This window comes from Callorhinus ursinus, unplaced genomic scaffold (assembly GCF_003265705.2).
Source record: "Callorhinus ursinus isolate GAN/ISIS: 27379988/994484 unplaced genomic scaffold, GSC_fseal_2.0 scaffold14, whole genome shotgun sequence".
Taxonomy (NCBI): domain Eukaryota; kingdom Metazoa; phylum Chordata; class Mammalia; order Carnivora; family Otariidae; genus Callorhinus; species Callorhinus ursinus.
Window position 1 is genome coordinate 188504 of NW_027397076.1, and position 24706 is coordinate 213209.

A 24706-nucleotide genomic window follows, 5' to 3' on the forward strand; every position below is an offset into this window, starting at 1 on the left:
ATTACAGTGGGGAAGGATTAAGTAGGGGAGAGCAAGTGGACCTGTACCTGCGCAAGGCCTGCCTTGAGGGTGAGGCTTGCAGACCTTACTTGGAGATTTTACAAGCAGAAGAGGGCTGTCTCAACATGTCTGAGGGGAACAGAACCCTGAGGCAGCTGGAAGATGGTAGGCCTCTTGTTTTTGTTTTTTTGTTTCATGTTGTTATTTCTTTAATGAGTTAAAGGAGTAAAATATTCCCCAAAACACAGAACCCTTTGAGAGTATATGGTGCACCTACTCTGTGCTCGGTACAATGCAAAAGACTCCATGGCCGAAAATAGATGGGCTCTCCCCTGAAAGATATGGATAAAGGAGTTAAGATTGGTAGGTACAGGAATGCAGTAGTCACTGGCCGAAATGTTGAAAGCCATGTTACAAACGCCAGGCTCGAAGAGGAGGGAGGGATCACGTGCAACCGGGGTGGGCTTTTGGATTTGAGCATGCAAGAAATGGGTGGGAAGTAAGGAAAGAGCATGGGCACTGGTGTATGGAGGAGTCAGCTATTTTCTGAATCAAAACCACTAGGACAGATGATTTGATGATACTTGTTCACTGTTGAACATAATGGATCAAAATATGCCTGGCATATCGGAGGCACTTACTAAATGTTTGTACTGCACTAAATTAGGAAATGTGGTCACCAGGAACTTGACAGATAGTTTACACAGTTCTATCATTTGATCTAATTACAACAACTCCACAAGGAGTACTGTACGCAGTTTTTGGTTGAGGAAACAGGGGCTTAGTCTGGTTAAATAACTTTCCCTAGGCCATGATAATAATAATTGTGGACCCAGCTTCCAAATCCATGCTTTGTCCCCTGCGCTGTCCCCATGCCTTGTAAAGAATCTGCAACATGCTAGGGGCTCAGAATCCATGTGATGCTAAGCCCTTGCTTGTCCTCTCTCCCTTCAGAAAGGAGGCTGTGTTGATCAGAACTAGGGCAACAGTGATAAAAAAGACGAAAGCCTATTCGAGTTTATATGTACTTTTTCTTGTTTTAAATTCAGAATTATTTAGAAGATAGACCAGCATTGCAGGGAGGGAATACAGGCTCTGAGCAGGTTCTGTTTGTGCTTGGCTTCTGACGGGGGGTCCAGAAGAATTGGACCAAGGGGAAACTTGACTCAGCTCCCCTTGATCTTCTTGGAGGGCATAGTGTTTTCATTGCTTCATTCATGTTTAAAGAACCCATCTTAAACTAGTCTGTGTCTAGCATTAGAAACTGGTGCTGGTGGTTTATTACTAGCCCCGCCCACCCCTGCCTTTTGCAATAATCTCTGTGAGTGATGATTGTGTTTCTAGAAGTAGAATGACAGAGAGAGATTCCCTGAAGGCAAATAGAGAAAGAGAGTGCTGTACACTCTGGTTCAGACACACGGGGCTGGGAACTCCCAGAGAGAGGGAGAGGGAGAGAGGGAGGGGGGAGGGAGGGGGAGAGGGAGGAGAGAGAACAACAGAACAGTCAGCTGGAGAGGAGGGAGGAGGGGGGAGGAGACCGGTCCTTGTAGATTTTTAAACTCAAGTGATTTGGGGGGTTTCTCCCCACCCCGAACCCTTGCCCCCCCCACTCTGGCACTTCCTTTCCTACAGTTCACTGAAGTGCCTTTTTGCAGTCCAGGATCAACTGACCGCTGAGTCTGAGCAGCCGGGTCTGACATGATGTACCTCTGGGTGAGTACGGAGTGCTGTGGGTGCGGGCTTGCACTTGCACATATAAGGAGTGGAAAGCTGCGAGGCGAGGCTCCAGCACAAACGGCCTCCTCTCAGCACGGACTGCCACGTCCCCTTCTGCTCCCAGGTGTTAGGTTTTTGAAACCTAGCAGTGATTGTGACATGGTTGGGTTTGTTTGTTTGTTCTAAATGTTGTTTATCTCGTTAGACTTAGGCGTGAGGGTGAGCTCCCGGTGCGGTGTCCTCCCCTGGGCCTTGTAGGGTTGGAGAAGGCAGATGGGGCAGGCGAAACAAGCCAGACGCTTCAGGAGCTGCAGTCTTCCTGGTGGGTCACGACCCACCTGTGTTTTGTTTTGGGGGCACTGCCTTTGAGAATCAAACCATCTCTTTAGATATCAAAAGCCAATGGGTGGCATGATTCTTAATTAGGAATGAGCTTTTATAAGTTTTTATCTAATAATTTTTATTGTCCTTCACAGTAGTCTTATGAAGTAGGTCACTGTTGTTATGAAATTTTATGAGGGAAGTAATTAAGTCACACAGAGTGACTTGCCCATACTTAAAAACCAGATCTGTAGTAGCTGGAATAGTAATTAATAACCAGACATTGTAAAGCATTTTATGTTTTCCAAGAACGAATACCTTACGTTAATTTATCATTAACTATGACATTGTAATTTGGGATGAAGAGAAACATACTGGGATTGGAGAGGTTTTGAAATTGTGAGATGTGATAACTTTCAGGGGAATGACAGGGAAAATAATACAAGAAAAAAAAAACCCTTGCTTTTAGTTGTGAAAATAAGAGCATCCATATAGCCCCTTGCGGAGATGGCGGCGCCCTCTCTTGAGCAGACAGCTGTGTGTGTTGCTAAGGGAGCCTCCTCGAGGTGATGCCCTTGGCTACTGGCCAGCTTTTGAAAGTTTCACTTTGCCCTTTGCCCTTCAGCCCAGATGTCTGGAATTGCAGAAACCTACTTGGCTCAGGCCAACTAAGTTTATAAATATCAGAAGGCAGAATTTTAACTAGGTTTCTGGAGATGGAGCTTGGTCACAGATGGGTGTGTGTGTGTGTGTGTGTGTGTGTGTGTGTGTGTGTGTGTGTGTTGGGAGGGGCTTCTTTTCCTGCTTCTCCCTTCATATTTGAATATGACCTTGAAATGTAATTTCCTCCTCTTACTGATTTTTCTAGCGTTTGTAAGAAGTCAAAGAATTCTCCAACACACTTTACGTGCTTTAAGTAGTTTTTAGCTTCCTGTGAGCAAGATGTTTGTGTCAGGGGTCTTTGCAGCCTTGTTGGTGGGACTGATCAGCTCTCTGTAGACCAGAGGATGGGTTCTTCAGTCTTGATTTGTTGGAAGAGGAGTTATGAAAGGGAGCAAATTGAATTCATCTCATTTCTACTCATTTATGTTTGATGAGAGCAGACAGTGACAGTCTCTTTGGTTGCTTTCTTTGTGCTTATAGTTGTTTGTAAATTTGTCTCAGACCCCTGTACTTATTAGCTTTAGAACAGAGCTTTCCAACCAAAGTACCGTATGTTGGACTGCGCTTCACATATGCCAACATAACTATTCCCCTCCACCCTTGGAGCAGCCAGGTGGGGCCCAGGATTCCCCTGGTCACTTGGACCACATGCATTCTAGTTTGCCACTTTGTGCCTTAAAAATATTACAATTGTCTATGTGTGCTGTGACACCTGAAAGTTTGAGTAGCACTGTCCGAGGGCAAAATGTGTGTCAACCCTTTCTCTTTATTATTATCTGTATTGCCTCTTCCAGTGCGCCACACATTTGTTGAATTCAGTGAAAATGTCCAGAAGGAGCCATAGCTGCATAATACCCAGATAGAGAGGAGGACATCTGGGTGGTCCTGCGTCAAGTGGGGAGCCATTGAGGAGGTGCGGTGGGGAAAATTTGCGCCAAGGAATAGGAGATCGGAGTTTTGTCTAGGCCAGTGCCCAGCCATGTGACATTGGGCAATCATTGAACTGCTCCGAGCCTCGGTTTCTACATCCATAAAATAATAGAATCTCTTCTAATGCTCAGGGTCTGTGAGGTGAATTTGTGTAGCAGTACATAGCCAGAAGGACACCCATTTGTGCAAGAGTTTGGGTCCTGGTAGGCACAAGAAAACCGTGAAACGTAATCATTCCTGTTGCCTGCTTAGTTTGATACCAGCAGTGAGTTACAGGTACTGTTTCTCAGAATTCTAGAAAATTACTGAACTCTGTTCAGTTGTCAATACCTCTGAGTGGTATTAACATTCTTAGAACCTGAAGAATAGATTCTGAAGAATCTGAAGAATAAAAGTTAGATCTCATCCAGGCATTTTGGTTTGTGTAGTTAGACATGGCTCCTTAATTTGCTTCTTTGTGTCTAAGAACTCTGAGGTGGAACACCATCTTGTGCTCTCTGTATATGTCTCTTTGCCAGATCTTCTCCCCACTTTCCTGTTGAATCCTCTTCCTTTTTAGAGAATTTGATAGCATCAGTAGACAGCATGGTATGGTGCCAAGAATATGGGTTTTGAGACTTTACTGGGCCTAAATCCCTCTTCTGTCATTTCCAGTTATATGGTCGTGAACAAATTACTTAATCTCTCCGAACCTCAGTTTCTTCACCTGTCCCAGAGGGAAAATAATACCTATCACGAGGGATTATTGTGAGAATCTGAGATCATCTAAGAAGTATGCTAAGTGTGGTGTATGGCACATAGTAGATGCTCAGTAAATAACTAGTGCAAGCCAACTTTTTGCTTTGAACATTTGCATGGACAGACTGCTCACCACCCCAGAGCATTTCCTCTAGGAAGTTAAGGAAGTCTTTGACTTTGTGTAGGGAGAACTCTGATAAACCCACACTAGTTTCATGTGAAATACCTCCCCTTAATCAGTATTTTAAGTACCTCTGACTAGAGAACCCTCATTAAAGTTGGCTCCTGATGGAGAACATCCCCATAGTTTTTTCTTTCTGGGGTGTGTGTGTGTGGTGGGGGGTACAATACTGTTAAGCATTCCTTATGCCCTTTATATTCTCTCTCTCCTCTTCATGGCCTAAAACAGGGAGGAGGGTGGAGCGAAGGGGGAGGGGAGGGGACAGAGGGAAGGAGAGCGGGAGACACATAATTCCTGTAGTGAAGGAACTTACTTGTTTGATTATACAACTTATATCCGGTAAACAAAATTATAGACCATTTATTTAAATTCCCAGAAATTAGGATGTGTTCTGTCTGAGCTGATCTTAGCTAGACTGGTCCCAGGCTCTCTTACCCGTATTCTCAGTGGATGAACTTGTGGATTTCATTTTAAACTGTTGTTTTGTCATAGTTCAGCCCTGTCTTCTTAATAACTCTGCTCAGCCAACATTTAACGGATGCCTGTGATGGGCAGAGGACTGTGTTACCAGCTGGTACAAAGACAAAGATGATTAAAAGACTTCTCATGCCCTTAAAGCATTTAGAACACAGCAGCAGTGAGCATGTGTACACAGATAATAATGATTTTTGTATGATGCTATTCACTTAAAATGCTTTTAGATGTTATCTTATTTCATCCTCACAGCAGTGCTAAGGGCTAAGCATCATTGTCTCTATGTACAAGTGAAGAAGGAAACTGAGAGAGAGCACATGACAGTAAATGGCAGACCTGGAAGCTCAGAGCCATCTGTTTTTAACTCTGTGGCTGTTTTTCTTTTCACACTCTCCTCTTTTGGGAGAAGCTGATGTTTTTGTTCATTTACTTTAACTGTTTGTTATTGAGTGGTAACATATATGTTAGGCATCTACCTCATTTAGTCCTCAGCACACCTGGGAGTTGGCCATTAGCTTCATTTTACAGATGGGAAAGCAGCAACTTTAGTAACCTGCTGAAGTCACACAGTTGAGAGTTGGCAGGGGTAGGATTTGAACCCTAGTCCATCTGGCCTCAGAGCTTACTGCACCACATGTAACACCTTCTTTTATTTGTTCAGTAGTGTTTAGTTTATCACCACTGCCATTTAGCATGCTATGGGCTAGACTAGAGAAACAAAAATAAGGTACTCTGAATTCTGTTTCCATATCCATTAATTACTTGAGACAAGTTACTTAGCTGTATAGACCTTGGTTTTCCAGGTTGTGAAAAGAATGTGGTAGTTCTTGGGAACATTAACGGAGTCATCTCAGAAAAATGATCCGCCATTTTATGATGAAGTCTCAGTAACTGATGGCTTTTTCCTAAAACATGGAAGTCACAGACTATGAATCAGAAGACAGAGTTTTTGGTCCCAATAAAGCCATTTGCCAGTGTGTGACCTTTCTAGCATTAGGTTTCTTTTGGGGTGGGGGAAGGGGCAGAGAGCAAGGGAGAGAGAAAAAAAATCTCAAGCCCTCTCCGCCCCCCCCCCGACCCCCCCGCACGCACGCAGAGCCTGAGGCTGGGCTCAGTATCACAACCTGAGCCAAAACCAAGAGTCAGGCACTTAACCTACTGAGCCACCCAGGTACCCGAAGGCTAATCTTTTAATGCTCACTTTTGGTCACAACTCTAATTGGTCTACACAGTGAGAGAACTAGACTGAATAGTGAATTGAGTTATCACAAAACATAGAAACATTTCAGTTCAGATAACACTGGAGGCCAGATCCTGTGAATAGATACTTGGCAGTGAAAAGCCATTAAAAGATTTTAAGTAGGATTGGGAGTAGGCTGAAGTGGAGTTGATAATTAGATTTGTGTTTTTAAAAAGATACCTGCACAGATTAGAGGGAAGTAAGAGTGCAGAGAGAGGCGGGGTGTTGGTGTGTGATAGCGGAAGTGGCAGAGAGCGCCAGAGCCCGGTGGGACTGTATGAGAGACGTGCCCAAGGTAAACTTGACAGGATGGGGGTGTTCAGCGGGGAGTCTGCTTGAGGATTTTCTCCCTCTGCCCCTCCCCCTGCTCACATGTGTGTGCGGTCTGTCTCAAATAAATAAATAAATCTTAAAAAAAAAATTGATGGGATATTGTCAACATTTGGAAGGAGGACCAGAGTTTTTGGAGGAGGGAAGCTGAAGGGTATCATGAGTTTGATTTGGATTTACTATTTTGGGGTAACTTTGAAATGTTCAGGGAGAAATTCTGCTTAAATAGTTGGGTACCTAGGTCTGGAAATACAAGGGAAGATAGAGGTTTAAGCTATAAATTTGTGAGAAATCTGCATGCCATGGTAATGGAACTGTGTGCAGATATGTTGATGGCTTAAGATGAGAATGGCCTAAAAAATGGCAGAAAATGTAGAGCAAGAAGAGAAATTAATGTCTGGTAGGTGATGAACCAACCCTCGAAGGAAGCAGGGAACAAGATCTGGAGAGCTTGTTCTTCAGGAGGAAAACCAGCACGCTGGGAAATAGGGTAAAAGTAGCAGGAAGAGAGAACTGAAATATACTGACAGCATCTAGGAGTTCAGAGAAGTCTTTAACAGAGGCAGAGATAGGCAGGCAGAGTGGGTGAGGAGTAGAAAGAGTCACTGATTTTGGTGATTGGTGAGATAGTTTGTATGTTTGGGAACCGTATGTAATTCCATGTGGCTTGTATGTGTGGAATGAGTGGAATAGTGATGGATGAAAATTTAAAATTGTGGAGACCAGATGATCTGAACGGTGCTTGTTTATTCCAGTAAGGAACCATTGATGGATTTTAAGCAGGATCAGGTATGATCAGATTTGTATATTAGAAAGATAGTAAGAGGTTTCTATTGTTATTGGAGAATTTATATTTATATTGTGGGTGACATTGGTTTGATGCATACTTTTAAAGCTCAGAAAACTGTAAGGAGTTAAACAAATGATTATATTAATAGACTCCACTGGTTAACACATTTATTGATGACAGCTGTGTGTTGATCGCTTTATAAGGGGTAGGGAGAGAGCGTGACCAAGACAAAATCCTTTCCCATAAAGAGTTTGTATTTTTTAACTGGGAAAATAAAACTGTAAACATGTAAACAAATATGACTGAATGCTTTGGCTAGGGTGAAATAGGCCTGAATGTTTAACATCATCTTGTTAAAATACGGGAGGAAAGCATTATAAGCAAAAGGGGTAGTAAATACAGAATCCTCAGAAAGGAATGAGTTTGAGATATACAAAGGACAGAAAGAGGGGTGGTGTGGTTGGAATGTAGAGAGTAAAAAGGTTGTAGGAAGACAAGACCAGAGAGGTAGATGGGGGCCAGATCATTCCCCATGATAGAGATTTGTTTAAAATGGGAAGGTAATGGGAGACTAAGCAGGAGAGTGACATTCTTTAGGGAAGGTGGTAGGGGAGATCCAGAAGCCATTGTAGTCAAAGCAAGAGGTGATGGCTTAGACTCTGGAGGGCAATTTGATAGAAATAAAGATGGCTTGTCTGTGTGGTGAGAAAGAGGAATCTGGGTTATTCAGCTTTTGAAGAATTAAGATGGACGGGCTGTTTCCTTACAACAGAGCAGCGAGTCCACAGAAAAAACAGTACTTATGGTTTGGACTTGTTAAAGTGTGAAATCTCTTTTAGACATCCAAGTGAAGTTCAGTAGCAATTTGATGAGTCTGGAGCTCAGAGGAGAAGTGTGAGTTTGGGTTGTAAGGTTGAGATTCCTCTGTGCATATTTAAAAGCCTTGGTGAAAACCGTAACTAGAGAATAGGGCTGAGGCTGAAGCCCAGGGCATTTCAGTAGAGGTCTGAGCGTACTAAGAATTGGGTAGGGTAGGAGGGAGAGAAGGCAAGTGTGTGCTGTCATAGACTCTGGAGAGGAAAGGGCTGGGTTTGGATAATTTAAGACCAAATAATTTGTCATTGTCCTGGTAGGATTTTGGTTGTTGGTGAACTTGGTAAGAGCTCTTTCATTTGGAATGATGGGGATAAAAAAGCCAGTTGGAATGGGCTGGGTTGTTAATTGGTAGGTGAGGCTGTGGAGACAATGAATGTTTAGTTGTAGAGTGGGGCAAAGAATTGGGGCAGGGACTGGGTGGGATGTGCGTTCAAGGGAAGATTTTTTATTTTCTTAATAATTTTTTTAATTTTTAAAAATCAAAGTTATATATATTTTCTATAAATGCCTATATATGCAAAATACTAGAAAAATACATATACAAAACTCATAATGTTTGCCTCTACTGAGGATAAATGAGATCAAAATGGCAACACTGGGGTCAATGTGAGCTTGAGCATTCTCTCTCTCTCTCTCTCTCTCTCTCTCTTTTTTTTTTAAAGATTTTACCCATTTAGGGGCATCTGGGTGGCTCAGTCAGTTAAGCGTCTGCCTTCAGCTCAGGTCATGATCCCAGGGTCCTGGGATTGAGTCTTGCATCGGGCTCCCTGCTCCTCGGGAAGCCTGCTTCTCCCTCTCCCTCTCCCCCTGCTTGTGTTCCCTCTCTCACTGTGTCTCTCTCTGTCAAATAAATAAATAAAATCTTTAAAAAAAAAAAAAGATTTTATCCATTTATTTGAGAGAGAGAGTGAGAGAGAGAGCACCAGCGGGGTGAAGGGCAGAGGGAGAAGCAGACTCCCTGCTGAGCAGGGAGCCCGATGTGGGGCCCGATCCCAGGACCCTGGGATCATGACCTGAGCCGAAGGCAGATGCTTAACTGACTGAGCCACCCAAGCATCCCAGAGCATTATCTCTGATATTCTTAATTTTTATGGCAATGAATTCATATATTTGTTTTTTGGTTTTTTTCTTGGTAAGGACTTTCTTTTAATTTAAGTTTTACTTAGTTAACATACAGTACAATATTGGGTTTTTGGAGTAGAATTCAGTGATTATCATTTACAGACAACACTCAAGGGGAGATTTTTATTTATTTTATTTTTTTAAAGATTTTTATTTATTTATTGAGAGAGAGAGAGAATGATAGAGAGCATGAGAGGGAGGAGGGTCAGAGGGAGAAGCCGACTCTCTGCTGAGCAGGGAGCCTGACGCGGGACTCGATCCTGGTACTCCAGGATCATGACCTGAGCTGAAGGCAGTCGCTTAACTCAACTGAGCTACCCAGGCACCCCTCAAGGGGAGATTTTTAAAAGATAGGTGATATTAAGGCATGTTTTATGTCAGTAGGAAAGAGCCAGTAGAGGGGAAGAAATTGAGGATGCCGAAAATAAAGAAGCTAATGGCAGGACCAGAGTATGTTATACCCAGCACACAGTGGAGGGATTGGCCTTAGAGAGGGCCAGAAGCAGTTCTTTTTGGCAGCATTGTTTTCAAGCAAAAGAGAGAGTCCTATGATTGTGTCTGTTTTCTTTATAGATATAAGATGAACAGAGCTGAAAATGGCAGTGTAGGGAGTGCAGAAGTATTGCAGATTTAAGGAGCGAGGACACAGTGTGAAATAGTGGTCCATCTCAAAAAATGGGAGTGAACTTACTAGAGAGGTATAGTAGGCTTAAGATCTGTGGTCATCAACCTGATGTGAGTGCTGGCAAGTCAGCTGTGTGATTTTTATTGAACAGTCTTCTGTTGTTTAGACACAAGAGAGGACGGGACACCTGGGTAGCTCGGTTGGTTAAGCGTCTGCCTTCTGCTCAGGTCATGATCCCAGGGTCTTGGGATCGAGTCCCGCATCCGACTCCTTGCTCAGCGGGGAGCCTGCTTCTCCCTCTGCCTGCTGCTCCCCCTGCTTGTGCTCTTTCTCTGACAAGTAAATAAAATCTAAAGGAAAAAAAAAAGTTTAGATGCAAGAGAGGAATACGTAGATAGTTGCATCTGACCAGGAGTTGAGATTTTATTAGATGAGTTAGATGAAGAGAAAAAGGGGCAAAGGAATTAGAACTTTTGAAAAAGAGTGTTTATAATGTTGGGACTCTGAATCTGAACTGGCTTAGGAGGGAAGTAAGAATGTGGTGAGGGGGAAGGGGTCCACGTGTAGCTTTGAGGTCTTAAGGAGGTTGGAGAAATGTGGTGTGGGAGGACTGCTAGAGCAGAAGTGCTGGGGTAAGGGTGGTATGCTCCAGGTGTTTGAGAGGTTTGGAGATGGTGTTCCTGGCGATGACAGTGCCAGGATATGATGCTAGGTGGGTGGTTAGGTGAAGTGACAAAAGAGTTGGTGCTAAAGACACTGAAACAGTAACAACACAGCTAGGAGGCCAAAGTGTTGGGTGAATCACCTGTACAGGGGGTTGAAATTGTCAAGAACCATAAGACTAATAAAGGAGAGAGGAGAGGGAGCCCTGTGCCAAGGCTGGAGGAGGTGATCTCTGTTCCAAAGGATCTGCAGTTTGGGTCAAGGATGCCTATAAGGTCCAACACTATATGGTAATAGGGATCAAGGAGGCTGCTTGCCCCCACTGAGGTATGTAAGGAGTGGGAGAGAAGCTTTTACTGCAGTAGAAGGAGGATTCTCAGGGGCAGTCAGGTTTCCCTTGGAGCAAAAAGGTGAAGGGAACATCACAAAAAAAGAGCAAGTATACAGAAGAGTTTACTAAGGATGGCTCATGACTTCTGGGGCTTGGGAGGGCAGGAAGAGCAGGTGATAGGATCAGAAGAGCAGACGTGCACAGCTCCATGGGGTGAGCCATTTGGAAGTCTTGGACTTCTGATGATGATTGAGGTGAATGAGGGTATGAGCCAGGATGGAATTGTTCCGGAAATCTCTTGGAAAAACAGGGTAATTAGTTAAACCTTTAAGCCAGAACAGTTCTCAAAATTTATAGTGCTTCAGAATGCTAGCTTCAGAATGCTACAGATCACTGAGCCCCACCTCCAGAGTGTTAGATGCATTATATCTGGGTCTGGGCATTTACATTTCTAATAAATTCCCAGGTAATGCTGATGATACTGGTCCAGAAATTATACTTTGAAAACCACTGGTCCAGAGAAACTACTTGTGGCTAAGTAAGAAGCTCTTTTGAACTGTAGCTCAAGATGAAGTATAGCCTGGGTGATGGGCAAAGGTTTCCTTGGGACAGCTGTGTTGGTCATCTCTGACTTTGACAGTTTAAGGAGTAAGTGAGTATATGATAATTTTTCTCAAGGGATAATAATTTCTAAGTGATTATCAGCAAATATTTGATTATTAGCAAACATTTATTGAATATCTGTTTTATGCAGCAAAATGAGGATCCCAGGAGTTGTATTTTCTTTCTCCAGTATAGTGAGATGAGGTTAAAGGGACACAGAAGTCAAATAGATACATAACCATACATTGCAGCAAAGACGACATGCCGGGCCCTGGAAGGTATGGGCGGTTGTCAACAAGAGTTCGGAAAAATGGGCAGTCATTGAAGATGGGATTGATCAGAGAAGGGTTTCTTGAAGGAAGTATAATTTGCACTAGATCCTAGCAGAACTAATAGAGACAAACCAGATAGAGAACTGACATAAGCAGAGGTTGTGGTGTCAACAACGAACATGAAGCTTGATGACTACTCATGAATCCCGTTGCTTTCACCCAGGCCCCAGACACCATTATGTCTTGTCTCTATTATTATAATAATTTTCTCACGGGCCTCCTGGCTTCTGTGCTTTCTCCCCAACCCCCTTCCCGAAGTCTGTCCTCAACCCAGAAGTCGGAGTGATCCTTTTAAATGTCACATTATACTGCTTGCCTGCCCAAAACTCCTCAGTGGCTTTGTATCTCACTTAGCAGAGAAGTCAGACGCTGCTGGCCTGTAAGGCCCTCTGTGACTGGCTCCCCTGGCTAAGGCTTTGAACTTATGGCCTAATCTTCTACACTCCTGGCCAGTCTTTGAACATATGAAACACACCCTTGCCTCAGGGCCTTAGCACTTGCCTAAACCCCTATTCTTTCTCCAGAGATCAGCAAGACTGCCTTGTTTGCACGAAATCTCAATTCGGTTGCCATGTTATCATGTATCGTGAGCACCCTATATAAATGTTAATTCCTACCTCTCTGCCCAGCATTTCTCATCTGTTTTCCCATCTCTCTTTTTCTCCATAGCACCTACCACCATCTGACTTGCTGTATGTTTGTTTATTGTCTTTCTCCTATGCTCCATGAAGCCCCTGGTATTCTCTGTGAAAAGAAGGGAGGAAGTAAAGATGGGGGAATAGTGAAGAGACCAGTGTTAGGAAGAGATAGGAGTGGGAGAGATGGCTTGGAGGATAAACTGGAGGATCTTGAGTACTAGATCACAATTCTGTAGAAAATAAATTCTTAAAAAAAAAATTTCACTACAGCAATATTTAACCTTCTTGAAATAGTGCCCTGTAATTGGGTTCTATGCATAGAATGGTTTGGGAAGGGGCTAGAAGCACGGAGATTAATTACTGTTGATTGGCTTGTTGTTGGGTAATAACTATCGGGTTGATCAGGCATAAGTAAAACGGCTTTGGAAATGAGAATAAAATTTTTTAAGTTGGGATAAAAGACTTAGGCATGAATGTAAATGAGAAGCTTGCAGTTGTATAAGAAAGTTGCCTGTTTTAGTATGTTTAATACATGTTTTGATTTGGCATTTAACCTTAAACAGATGTCTTTTGTCATGTTTCAATACAGAATATGGAATTTTGTTGTAAAACTTATATATTAGGGAATAAATGTGGAACCAATTAAGCAAATGTGCATTTTTCTAGATTTTAAATTGTTTGGAGGGCTCGAAAATCAGTGTAGTCGTAGCACACGTGTAAAGGAGGGATGGAGGAAGTCCTCAACTCCCAAGACTCATTTTCTCAGGTCCCTTAGTTTCTTTTTGCAATGAATGAAGTACATTTTAGGAGTTGTAATCTTCCTTCACTAGCTCCTTTTTTCCCTTCTTAGTTTTGGAAATGTGTGGCTTTTGAAACTTAGGATCTGGTTTCAAACACTGCGTTGTTTAGAATTAATATCCTCTTTTGAATGGGAGCTTGCTTCTCCCCTTCACAAATGCTTTTTCAGAATCCCTCACTGTTATTAAGTGAGATAACATATAGTACTTGTAACATAAGGCCATCAGAGAATAGGTACTCACAAATACTGTTTGAAAGGTTAATTAGATATTCTTAGGATAATGAGCTGTGTATGTAGCAAAGTGTCCAACTAAAATACTGGCTTTTGATTCCACTTAAATCTGTAGAGTTCTGTACTCTTACTGTATATTAACTCATTTTGCATTTTACTTGCTTATATGAATCTAGATTATTAATTCAGACATTAAATAAATCAAAGCCTACTTTTCATTCTTTAAAATAACTGTTATTTTTCCTGAATATGAGATGAACCCTTTAATCACTGGCCGTTTTAGCTAGATTGCCATATCCATGAAAATCAGAAATGACTGATTATAGCTTCATTGTGTATTACATCATATGCTGGTTATAGTTCTGTTCTGGCTCAGACCTTAACCTGCTGTACATTTATAACAAGTCACATGCTCTTTATGCCCTTGTGTTTCTTCTGTAAAATGGGGATGCTATCACTTACCAGTTGATTGTTGCATACTATTTCTCAGATGAGTGGGTATATAAATAAAAACATTTTCTATACTTTATACTGTTTATTGCACTTGTAGTTGTCAGTTAGATAAAAAGCAGTATATACTTTTTTTGCTAAGATTGGATTGAAAGTCTCACAAACGTTACCCCCAGATGCCGGGGTAGGGGGCACGTATATAGGGAAACAGTTGCTCTTTTGTATATGTTCTCCTCTGCTATATTTCATTAATTCTGAATGTTTATCTTTATTCTCTTGTTTTCTTGTTTAATTTATTCAGTTAATTGAAAATAAGTTTCCTGGCCTTATTGAAAGTCAAAATCTTATTTTTTGCATGTTGCTCAAGCCCGTGTTCTCTGGCACTGGATGTTTGCAGATACATCCAATACCAGAGAAATTTTCAGGATTGTTAAAGACAGTTGGGATTGGAAGGGAGAAGGGAAAAGAAATTCCCAAGTGCCTCCTGCGTATAGGGTCAGTCCTTTCACAACTATTATTTTATGTTCCGTTTTTCATCTTAGGATTCAGAAGCAAGAGTCAGACCCAGTAGTCTTGCTTCGGAGTCAGTACTCTTAACCAATAGGTTACAATGCTTTCAACTAGTCGGTGATAAACCAAGATGGTCCCCAGTGATTCCTACCTCCTGGTTTTCATGCCCTTGTGTCATCTCTTGCCTTTCAGTGTAGGCTGGGCCTTAGTGACTCACTTCGAACTAATAGAATATACAAAAGTGACAAGATGTCACTTCTAAGGGTTGATGGCAAAGACCGTGGCTTTCACCTTTTGGTTGCTCACCCCTCTAGCTCTCTCTCTCACAGCCCTTGCATTGGAGGAAACAGACTGCCATGTTATGAGTAGCCCTGCAGAGAGGCCCATGTGGCAAGGAGCTGGTGTCTAGGGCCAACAGCCAGTGAGGGCCTGAGCCTGCCAACAGCCAGGTGAGTGAACTTGGCAGCAGATCCATGCCAGTCCAGCCTAGGGATGACTGAGACCCCAGCCAGCACCGTGCTGGCCGCCTGTGACAGACCCTGAGCCAGAGCCATCCAGCTAAGCCTCACCTGGAGTCCCGGTCCACAGAAACTGTGAGATAATAAATGTTGTTTTGAGCTGCTGTGTTTGAGAGTGATTTGTTTCACAGAAAGAGATAACTACAGAATCTGGTACCAAAGGTGGGGTTCTTCTGTAGCAGAAATCTACATTTGTGGGAGTGACTTGGGAACTGGGCAGTGGACTTTGAGAAGAGTCAGTGAAAGATGAGGGTACCTTGAACATGTTATTTGTGAAATTTGGGACTTTGAGGAGAATGGCCATGGGGGGCGTAAAGGAAAGGAAACTGGAGGAAAGGGGATCCTCATTCTGTGCTGGCAGAAAGTTGAGCAACACTATTATTTGTAGTTATGTGGAAAGCAGACAATGTGCCTCATGAACTGGGAGATCTAACTGAAGTCCATTTCCAAGCAACACACTGGTTTTGTCTTGCTGCTACTAGTGAAGGGTGAGAGAAGAGAAACAAATTGAGGGAAGGATTGTTAAACCAAAAAGGAGCCAGGACTTGATGGTTTTGAAAATTCTCGGGCATTCTCTCTGGCAAATGACAGTCAAATTTAAGACTTGGGTTCCTAGCAAAGTCAGTTCAAGGGCCCTGCCAAGAGAGAATGGTAGTCTAAAGATGAAGCTCAGATGTGACTGTAAGACCTTTTGTTAAGACCCCAGAAGAATCAAAGGTGGTGCCTTAAGAGTCACACAAAAGACCTCTCAATCACACAACAGGACTTCTAGCCATTTTAGCAGCAGCACAGGTAGAGAAGGGCTTATCTTGAAGATATTTGTGGATATAGCTTTTGTCTAATGCAGTGGATCTCATTGAGATTCACAGGAGACCTACTGCAGCTAAGATGGAAAAGGAAAAGAAACGGTTCAAAATGAAAAGAGGCTGTTGAACACTACCAAATTCTTCCAGCAGGAAGCAGGCCGAGAGACTGCTAAGTTGCTAACACATGCTGCCTTCCTTGACGCAGACGGGAGCCATGGAGAATTGTTATCCCAACCAAGAGACCTAATCAAAGAACTCCAGCACTTGTCCTGCTAGATTTCAGAATCACTGTGGACCAGTGACTCCTTTGTTGTCTCCTACTCCCCCCTCTCTTTTGAAGAAGTGGTTGTGTCATTTGGACATTACAAGAGGTGCCACAGTAATGGAAACCAAAAGAAGGCTAGTGAGAAAGGTGCCCGGGTACTGTGCCATTTCAGCCAGGCTCCCGAGAATGCCACACCTACTGCTTAGTTGACCACTTTTGGCTTTTGTTTACAAGTCTTAAAGTTTGCAGAGTATATGTGAGAAAACTGAAGCAATCAGGAGATTTCTTACCACCACATGTACCCACCTTCTCCCGTCAGTGGCAGTAAACCTTTGGTCTCTCCTGTCACTGTACATGAAGCAGTTGCATTCCTTTAGGAGACCAACCACCCATTTTATACTGAGTCCCATCTCTGCTGGCCCAGTTAGGACCTGGACTCAGCAAGTCTCTGCCCTCTCTCTCAGATCATCAGGTTTTCTCTCTTTACTAGATTAGTCCCATTAACACACGATTAAGCTATTCTTTCATCCATTTAAAAATAATACTCTTGATTTCAATTTTCTGCCAGCTGCTGCTAAATTTCTTTTCCTTTAGAGCAAAACTCTAGAGTTGTCTGCATTTGCTCACATCAGTTCTTCTCCACACTTCCCCTTAAACCCACTCAGGTTTTTATTGCCACTGTGCCACTGAACTGGCTCTTGTCAAGATTACCAGTAACTTCCATGCTGCTAAGTCCAGTCAGTGACCAGGTCTCAGTCTTCTTCATGTTCCCTGGCCTGTCTGTAGAACATAACATCACTGACCGTTCCCCCTCCCTCTGATAAACTGTTTTGGGTACTTGACTTCCAGGACATCGCACTTCTGTGGTTTTCTTCTTTGGTGATTACGTCTCATCTAAAGTTGTCATACTCTGGGCTGGGTCTTTGGACTTTTTTTCTTGATTCTCATTTAGTGATTTCGTCTAGTCTCAGGGATTTGGCTTTCAGTTAACCAGGATAGCCAAAATCACCTACCATCTGGGTCTGGTGGACTCTCTGATCTTCTATATTGTTTAACTCTTACGATTAACTTAAGAAATAAGTGATAGTGAAAAACAACTTTATTAGAAATAAGAAAAAAATACGCTCATGCAACTAATTATATATCACCCCCACAATGACTACGAATCACATTTGAATGCTGTTCATGTTTGTTTGTTTTGAAGATATTTATTTATTTGAGAGAGAGAGAGAGAGAGCGTGCACACAAGGCAGGGGAAGAGGGAGAAGCAGACTCCCCGCTGAGCAAGGGAACCCAATGCAAGGCTTGATCCTAGGACCCTGGGATCATGACCTAAGCCGAAGGCAGATGCTGAGCCACTGAGCCATGTAGGTGCCCCTTGTTTGTTTTTTTAAATCTTTTCTTTTTGCAGTATTTTATGATTTTCTTTCCTTTTTGTATCCTCTTTATTCTCTGAGACCCATGCTTATGATTGAGGGTAGACATTCTCTCCCTAGTTCTGTGTTTATTCCTGCAAGCTCATTTCTTAGCTGTGTGAGGAATTGTCTTATTGCTCTGCAGTCTTGTAATGGAAGCTTTTCCTGTCAAATTAAAGCATTCACTATACTAATATCCATCATAATGAAGAGAATGGACAGTGGCTCTCTTGCTGTCTTTGGCAAGTATAGATTTTAACTCTCTTATCAATGTGTCTACCACTTCTTTAGCCTTGTTAACAGTAAAGATCACTTTATGTGATTTTTTTTTTTTAAACAAGGGATTTTTGAATCTGTTAACATTTGAGAATACATTGAGCTGAGAAGAGCATCAACAGGTTTTGTTTTTTTGTAGGACAGAGAGAGTCATCGAATCTTTTAGAAATCCAGATAATGTGCTCTTGATTTCTCTTCCTTTTCCATCTGTGAAAATAACATCGAAATTCAACCCTATTCTTCCTAACAAGAAGGCAAACTAAGGCAGGTTTTTTTGCTGAGTAGTACTCGAGCCAATTCCAAACCTCTTCTAAAATTGTCCCGTTCTATTTATGCCATGCGTTTGAAGTTCTGTGTCGATGTTTGTATTGCCTTTGACCCTCTGTTCTGGTCTTGTTCCTTTTGTAGATCTCTACCTGTGTAGATCTGAATCTTCCAAATATGTGTTTCACAGACAGACACTGTCTAAATTTTTATTCCCTATTTTCCTGGTTTTGAAAGCATAGATAGCTCAAAAGGCATCATCCTTTGAATGTAATTTAATTGCTTATAAACTGTCAGGCGTCAACCCGGAACATACCCATATTATGAATTCAGATTCTGGGTTCTAAATATATCTCAAATAGGTTATAGCTTGTTATTACTTCTGGTTCTTCTTCTCATATTTACGAGGTCTAAATGCAGTATTTAAGAGTTTTGTTTTTTGTGTTTTTGTTTTAATCTTTGGTAACACATAGTTCTGTTGCTTGGGCCAGAAAAACCTTGGAGTCATCCTGGACTCTTCTTTCTCTCTCACACCAGTCTTATTAGTTCAGCAAATCCTTGAGGCTCTACCTTTCAAAAATAAGTTAGATCCCATCCCCTTTCACCAGCTTACTACTTCTGTTAATACATCTTCCTTTCTTGCCTAGATTATTCCGTCTCCTACCTTGTCTCCCTGCTTTCTACTATTAACTCCAAGTAATTTATTCTGAGCACAGCATCTGTCATGATCTTTTTAAAATACAAATCTGATCACACTCAAAACTCTACTAATGTGTTTGACTCAGAGGAAAAGCCAGAGTCCCTACAAGGCTCTGGTCTAGCTGGCTCCTGGGTATACCTCTTTGCTCTTCATCCCCTCCTGTTTTCCCCAGTCTGTTCTTACTCTCTGTTAGCCGCACTGGCCTTCTTGCTGTACCTCAGGTCTGCTGGGCACTTTGTACTTGCTCCCTCCGCTTGTGATGCTCTTCTCCAGACATCCTCACGTCTTACTTCCTCATCTCCTTCACATTTCTGTTCAGATATGACCTCTTCAGTTCATTTTTAGTCAGTCTATTTTAAATTCTCCATAGCCCCTACCATCTTCTAGTATGTTTTAAAAACATTTTTTTTTCCACTACTTGCCTCTCCTATATAGAGATTGTCTGGTTTGTTTACTGCTGTATCCTCAGTGTCTAGAATAGTGAATGGTGTTCAGTAAATATTTGTCAAACGGGTGTTAAATTCCGGAGGTTTTCTACTTGTTACCTTTTCATTAACAAGGGAATACTTAGTAAGTATAGGAATTTATAGGGTGGAACTCTGTATTTGTCATTCAGCCCTTCTCTCTCATTTACCACTTGTCCCTGTGCGTGTCTGCCGGTTTGTACTGCGGAATCAGTAGAGCTTCACGGCACCAGCTTCGGAACTATGTTGACTAGGCTTCAGATCGGCCTCTGCTGCATTCTGGCTCAGTGATACTTGTAACCGGGAAAATGGAAATGTCGTAGGTGTTAAAATAAAATTGAAATTACATTTTTAAAAGCCGCATTAAAAAAATTGCACCAGTCACTAAAACCCTTGAAGGTACTGCTTCCTCCCTAAATCCCCATGGATGTCTCCACGGTCTTTGTCAGTGAATTAAATTTGTCTTCTACTAACCAGTATACAAGATAATTGGGAAAAAAAATCATTTCTTAATTACGTTGGCATTATTTATAATTTGCTGTTTTAGCTATCTCATTTTCTGTTGTTATTTCACATATATGGCATTTTAGGTATGTTACTGGTTTGGTACATTCACGCTCTTCCCCACCACTCCCCGTGACATTTAAGTTCTTGTTATCTGGTCTGGAAATTCAGCCGCCACTTATAAATATGTGTGTATGCGCGTGCATCTGTGCATGCATGTGTGCGTATTTCTTTTAATGGGTTTTAATGGGGAAATGTGATCAGAGTTCTGAAAAACAAATAAAAATGCATTTTAGCATACGACCCGTAGACAGAGCAGAGATGGACCCATACAAGCGTCATTTAAAGAGAACTTATTTTGAAACTCTAAGGGGCTTTCATCCGTAAGGTGTGCTGTGGTATTACCTAGTAAATGTTACAAGGAGAACAGTAGTCCTTTTGCTTCCTTTTCTTGGTATAACCTCTTTTTTTTTTTCCTGGGCACATTTCATTAACAAATTTAAGACAATTGAAATGCTAATTAAAACAGCCTCCCTTCATATTTATAAACTCTGGGTTCTTTTTATTTTGTCTTTTATATATTTAGCCCACTCATTCATCAGTTTTGGAGTCCATGGTAATTGCCTGCAACTGGTTTGGGAAAGGACACTACTAGAAGGCATAATTAAAAGTGCTACTTTTGTATATGGTAATTTGCATTTTTTAACAGTAACTTTTATTTTCCTTTGAACTCTTAGGATTTTTGCCACTTTTCACTAAAAAGTAAACTAACTTTTAACTATAACTTTAAAAATTTATGTTAGAGTTGGACAGTAAGGCTCTTTACTTTTATTGTAACTGTTTTACCAAACAAAATATATTAGGCATCCCCTATTCGATGGTGTGGGCTGCAGACACACACACACACACACACACACACACACACACACTTTTGAGCATTTGTTATTTGCAGTCAGTAGTGCATAGTTTGGGACTAGGTAAAGGATATGTTATGTTCCTAAGTATAGAATCAGGTTTTGACCGTTTATTATTTGCTTGAAAGTTTACTGAGTTTCTACTATTTGTAGATACCTTGTAGAGAAGGTTTGCCTTTGGAGGTGTTACCTACACCTAGCCCAGTGGCTCCATCCTCATTCTCAAACAGAAAGGAAAGGGGCTAAGGTGTGTGTATATTTTAGGTTTAACAAATAAGTCAAAACCTTTCTTCTTGAATACTTTCCCAAAAGATTTCAGTGCTTGCTGTCTTAGTCCACCAGAGCTGCTATAACAAATTACCACTGATCAGGTTGGCTTAAACAACAGAGATTTCTCTCTCACAGTTCGGGAGGCTGGGTAGTCCAAGATCAAGGTGCCTACAAAGCAGGTTTCATCCTGAGGCCTCTTCTCTTGGCTTGTAGTTTGCCATCATCTCCCTGTGTGCTCATATAAACTCCTTTTCATGCACGTGTTGGGGGAGAGGGCAAGAGCGAGAATGTGTGGGTACACATGTGCGCAAGTTCTCTGATGTCTTTTCTTAAAAGGACACTAATCCTGTCCCTTCATGACCTCGTTTAACCCTAAGTAGTTCTTTGGAGGTCTGTGTACTAATACAGCCACAATGGGGGTTAGGGCTTTACGACTGAATTTTGGAGGGGAGGGACACAAAAGTGTTTTGATCATCACACTTATCTTTTCAATTCATCAAAAATTTGAATATTTATTGTGCACTCACCACCTTTACAGACCTGCCATTATCTAGCTCAGTAAAATCAAAGAAATTACTCAACCTTGTGAGGTCACAATTTCTTCCATAGGTGAAGCAAAAGTGTTGAACTGGTCAGTAACTATGATTGATTCTGACTCAATCAATATTCGTTCCATTTTCATTTTCCTCTCTTCTTTTCCTCTCTCCCTGCTGTATTTAGGGTTGGTCCTTGCTGTTTTTACCCTTCCTTTCAGAATCTCCTTTTGTTTCTTTGTATTTTTATTCTCATGTTCTGCGTTCTTTCTCTGTTCACCTCTTCGCTGAATTGGGTGTATTTTCTAAGAACTTACGAGTTTACTATATTTGTTAGCTCTTTACAAGTTTAGCAAGTAGGGGACACCTGGGCTGCTCAGTTGGTTAAGCATCCGACTCTTGATTTTGGCTCAGGTCATGATCTCGGGGTCCTGGGATCAAGCCCTGAGTTAGGCTCCATGCTTGGGGGGAGTCTGCTTGAGATTCTCCCTCCCTCTGCCCCCATTCATGCTCACGTGCGTGTTCTCTCTCTCTCTCTCTCAAAAAACAAAGTTTGGCAAGTAGATGGAGTGTTTTATATTTGTTTCTGTTAAACATACTATAAACCTTTAAACTAACTTTAAAGTAAATTGCCTTTTAATTACTGTAGAACATATCTGGTTTGTTTTCCTCTAGTCCTCTGCCCTTTGCTAGGCAAGATACCTCACAGCATTATTTCATAAAATTTAGTCTGGGGAGGCTAGAGGTATTGTTTTTCTTGTGTGCTTTTACTAAAGCCTCTTAGTATTGATGATGACAGTGATGTATTTTTTACTCTCGAGAGAAGGAAGGGCCTTATGCTGCCCCCCCATTTCTCCCTTTTGATCTGTGACATTTGAAAGTAGTTGTTCTGCAGTCTCAGTGGCTTTTCTTCTTTTGTGAATACCACAGCAAACTTTGAAGTGAGCTTCACAGGATGTAAAAGAAATGGGTGACATGGGTGCGAGACTGTGTTGGTGCTAACATTTCCATGACTGATGGAGAAAGTTTGCCAGAAACAGTGTCAGTAAGACTGTTGTAGAAACTAGATCATGAGTGGGGAGAGGTCTTGTCCTAGTTTTAATATAAATCCTTGGTCTGATGGGCACAGTCTTAAACCATCTGGAAGTAAATTCTGCACCTTTTAAAGCTGTTCCTTCTAGGATTTAAAAATCTGTTATCCTTAAAACACGCTAACAGATACTGTGATAATGGCGGCGATAATTATAAGGATGTGGATCAGCAGCTACCGATTTTTGAATGCCTGCTATTTGCCAGCCTTTATACTGAACATTTTACAGTCACTAACATATCAAATCCTGATAGCAGCCCTATGGTAAGTAGTCATGGACAGGCCACTCTAATTTCTCCTATAAATTCTTCCAGGCAGGGATGAATTCTAAATGTTCCAGCAGTGCTGAACACCTATCAAGTACTCATTAGTAGATATTGAACTGATTTGACCTCAAGTGTACCATCTTAAGACTGTCACTGTCTGCCCTTGCCCTGCCCAGCTACAGATACAGAAGGCATGCTAGTTCATTTCTGTACTCTGAATTAGAAAGTTTAATCTGCCCCTATGTTAAGGAGCTGCTTTCCCACTAGTCAGCACAGTCTTTAAATAATCTGATGCCTTATTACCCTTGTGCCAGGGTTTAAACGTCCTTATTAGATTGGCAGGTCTCCTTGCCTGGCCTTTTTGTTCTGGTGTGTTGGTGGCACTCTAGTTTTCCTTGGGACCTGCGTCCAACACTGAATCCCAGTTCAGTTAACTAAGGGGAATCACTCAGCCATTTCTTGCTGGTGACTTTCTAAAAATTTCATTGGATCTGGATTTTCTTTTTCTTGGTTTGAGTTTGATGGTATTCCTTCCCATGTGACAAGGAAAAGTCCGATTTCGCCTTGTACTGTCACACTGAACCCCTTGGTCAAGAACAGCTCAGATCAGGCTAGTTCGATATATCCTTATGACCTGGTCATTTGATTCTTGACCTCTTCCTACAGGAGGTCAGTCTTTTCCCAGTCTCCACCTCGAGAAGTCTTTATTTTAGTGGAATAATTCCTTGCTCCCAGGATTTTGCCATCATCTGTGTTTCCATTGTTGCCTGTTGATGTTACGTTCAATCTAAAGCTCCACTTAACTGCTGGTCAGAACTTCATTCCTTCTGCACTGGGCCTTCACAGCTTCCTTCCTTGTTTTTATTTCCTTATCTACCTTCACATTTCTTCTGTTGCCCTCTCCTCCAGCCATGCAACACACATTACTTCAGGAAACCCAGTGATACTTCAGAGCGTAGGTCTTGGAAACATATTTATGCACTGCCAAAGTTCAGTTACCCTTCCTCTGTCTCTTCCCAGGTACTTAACACAAATGAAAGTAGTGACCTTTTAGAATAGCTTTTAAGGGAGGTAGCAACATACCAACTCCCCCAGGATACTGTTGAGTGGAAGCCAACTGACACAAAGAGGTAAGAACAAGAAGATTAAACCTTTAAAATTAACAGTTTTGAACTATGGAACTAATGGAAACAAGACAAGCAAGGGATGGGGGAAGTGGGGCTTACGCCAATGTGGAAAATAATTATTTTTCAATAATAATAAAAGCAGTACAGAATACATTGAAAGTGAATTGTTTTCTTCAAATTTCATGTTCTCTGTAGCCATGCCTCTCATTGCATTGGTAAGTGGGCTAAATCATGTTTCTTTATGCATCTCTGAATAAAAGGTCAAAAGAATATAGTTCATTAAACTGCTTGTTGCCTCCAAACAAATCTTGAAAGTCCAAATAACTGGGAGTCAATGCCTGAAAACATAACATACCCTACTAATTTTGAGAGGAAACTGAGACCTGCTTTTATCAGCCATTTATCCAGAAAAGGGTATGCTCTCTATAAATCTAGCCAAGTCTCCTTCATTGTCTGCATATCATACTCTGCAATATTGATGTTCATAATGTGATCCAGATAGTTTCAGTATGGTTCTATGTTATTTTATTGATTCTCACATATTACAGTTCTCAGTTAACCAGAAACCCCCATGGTTTTTTATTCACTTTTATTATTTGTCTTATGACAAAAAGGTTGTTGGAAAGCCCTTTTCTGTTAGTCTTATCATTTTGCATATAGATTACTATTTTCAACCTTCTTTGAAGGGACCTTGCCACAGAAGTCCGTATTTACATTCTGTATGTTTAGAG

At 41.7% G+C, this 24706-nt stretch overlaps 1 protein-coding gene across 13 annotated transcripts in view; it reads left to right on the forward strand.

The window, feature by feature from the left end:
- The window catches only part of RBFOX2 (RNA binding fox-1 homolog 2), a 281421-nt gene that overhangs the window by 128614 nt on the left and 128101 nt on the right, over positions 1-24706 (forward strand). Inside the window, exon 2 of one of the 13 annotated variants that reach the window (XM_073900311.1) lies at positions 1633-1713. The exons of the other annotated variants lie outside the window; for them this stretch is intronic. Coding sequence (XP_073756412.1) covers positions 1699-1713 — 15 coding nt within the window. The 5' untranslated portion in view covers positions 1633-1698. The remainder of the gene's footprint in view (positions 1-1632; positions 1714-24706) is intronic. 13 annotated transcript variants of the gene reach the window in all.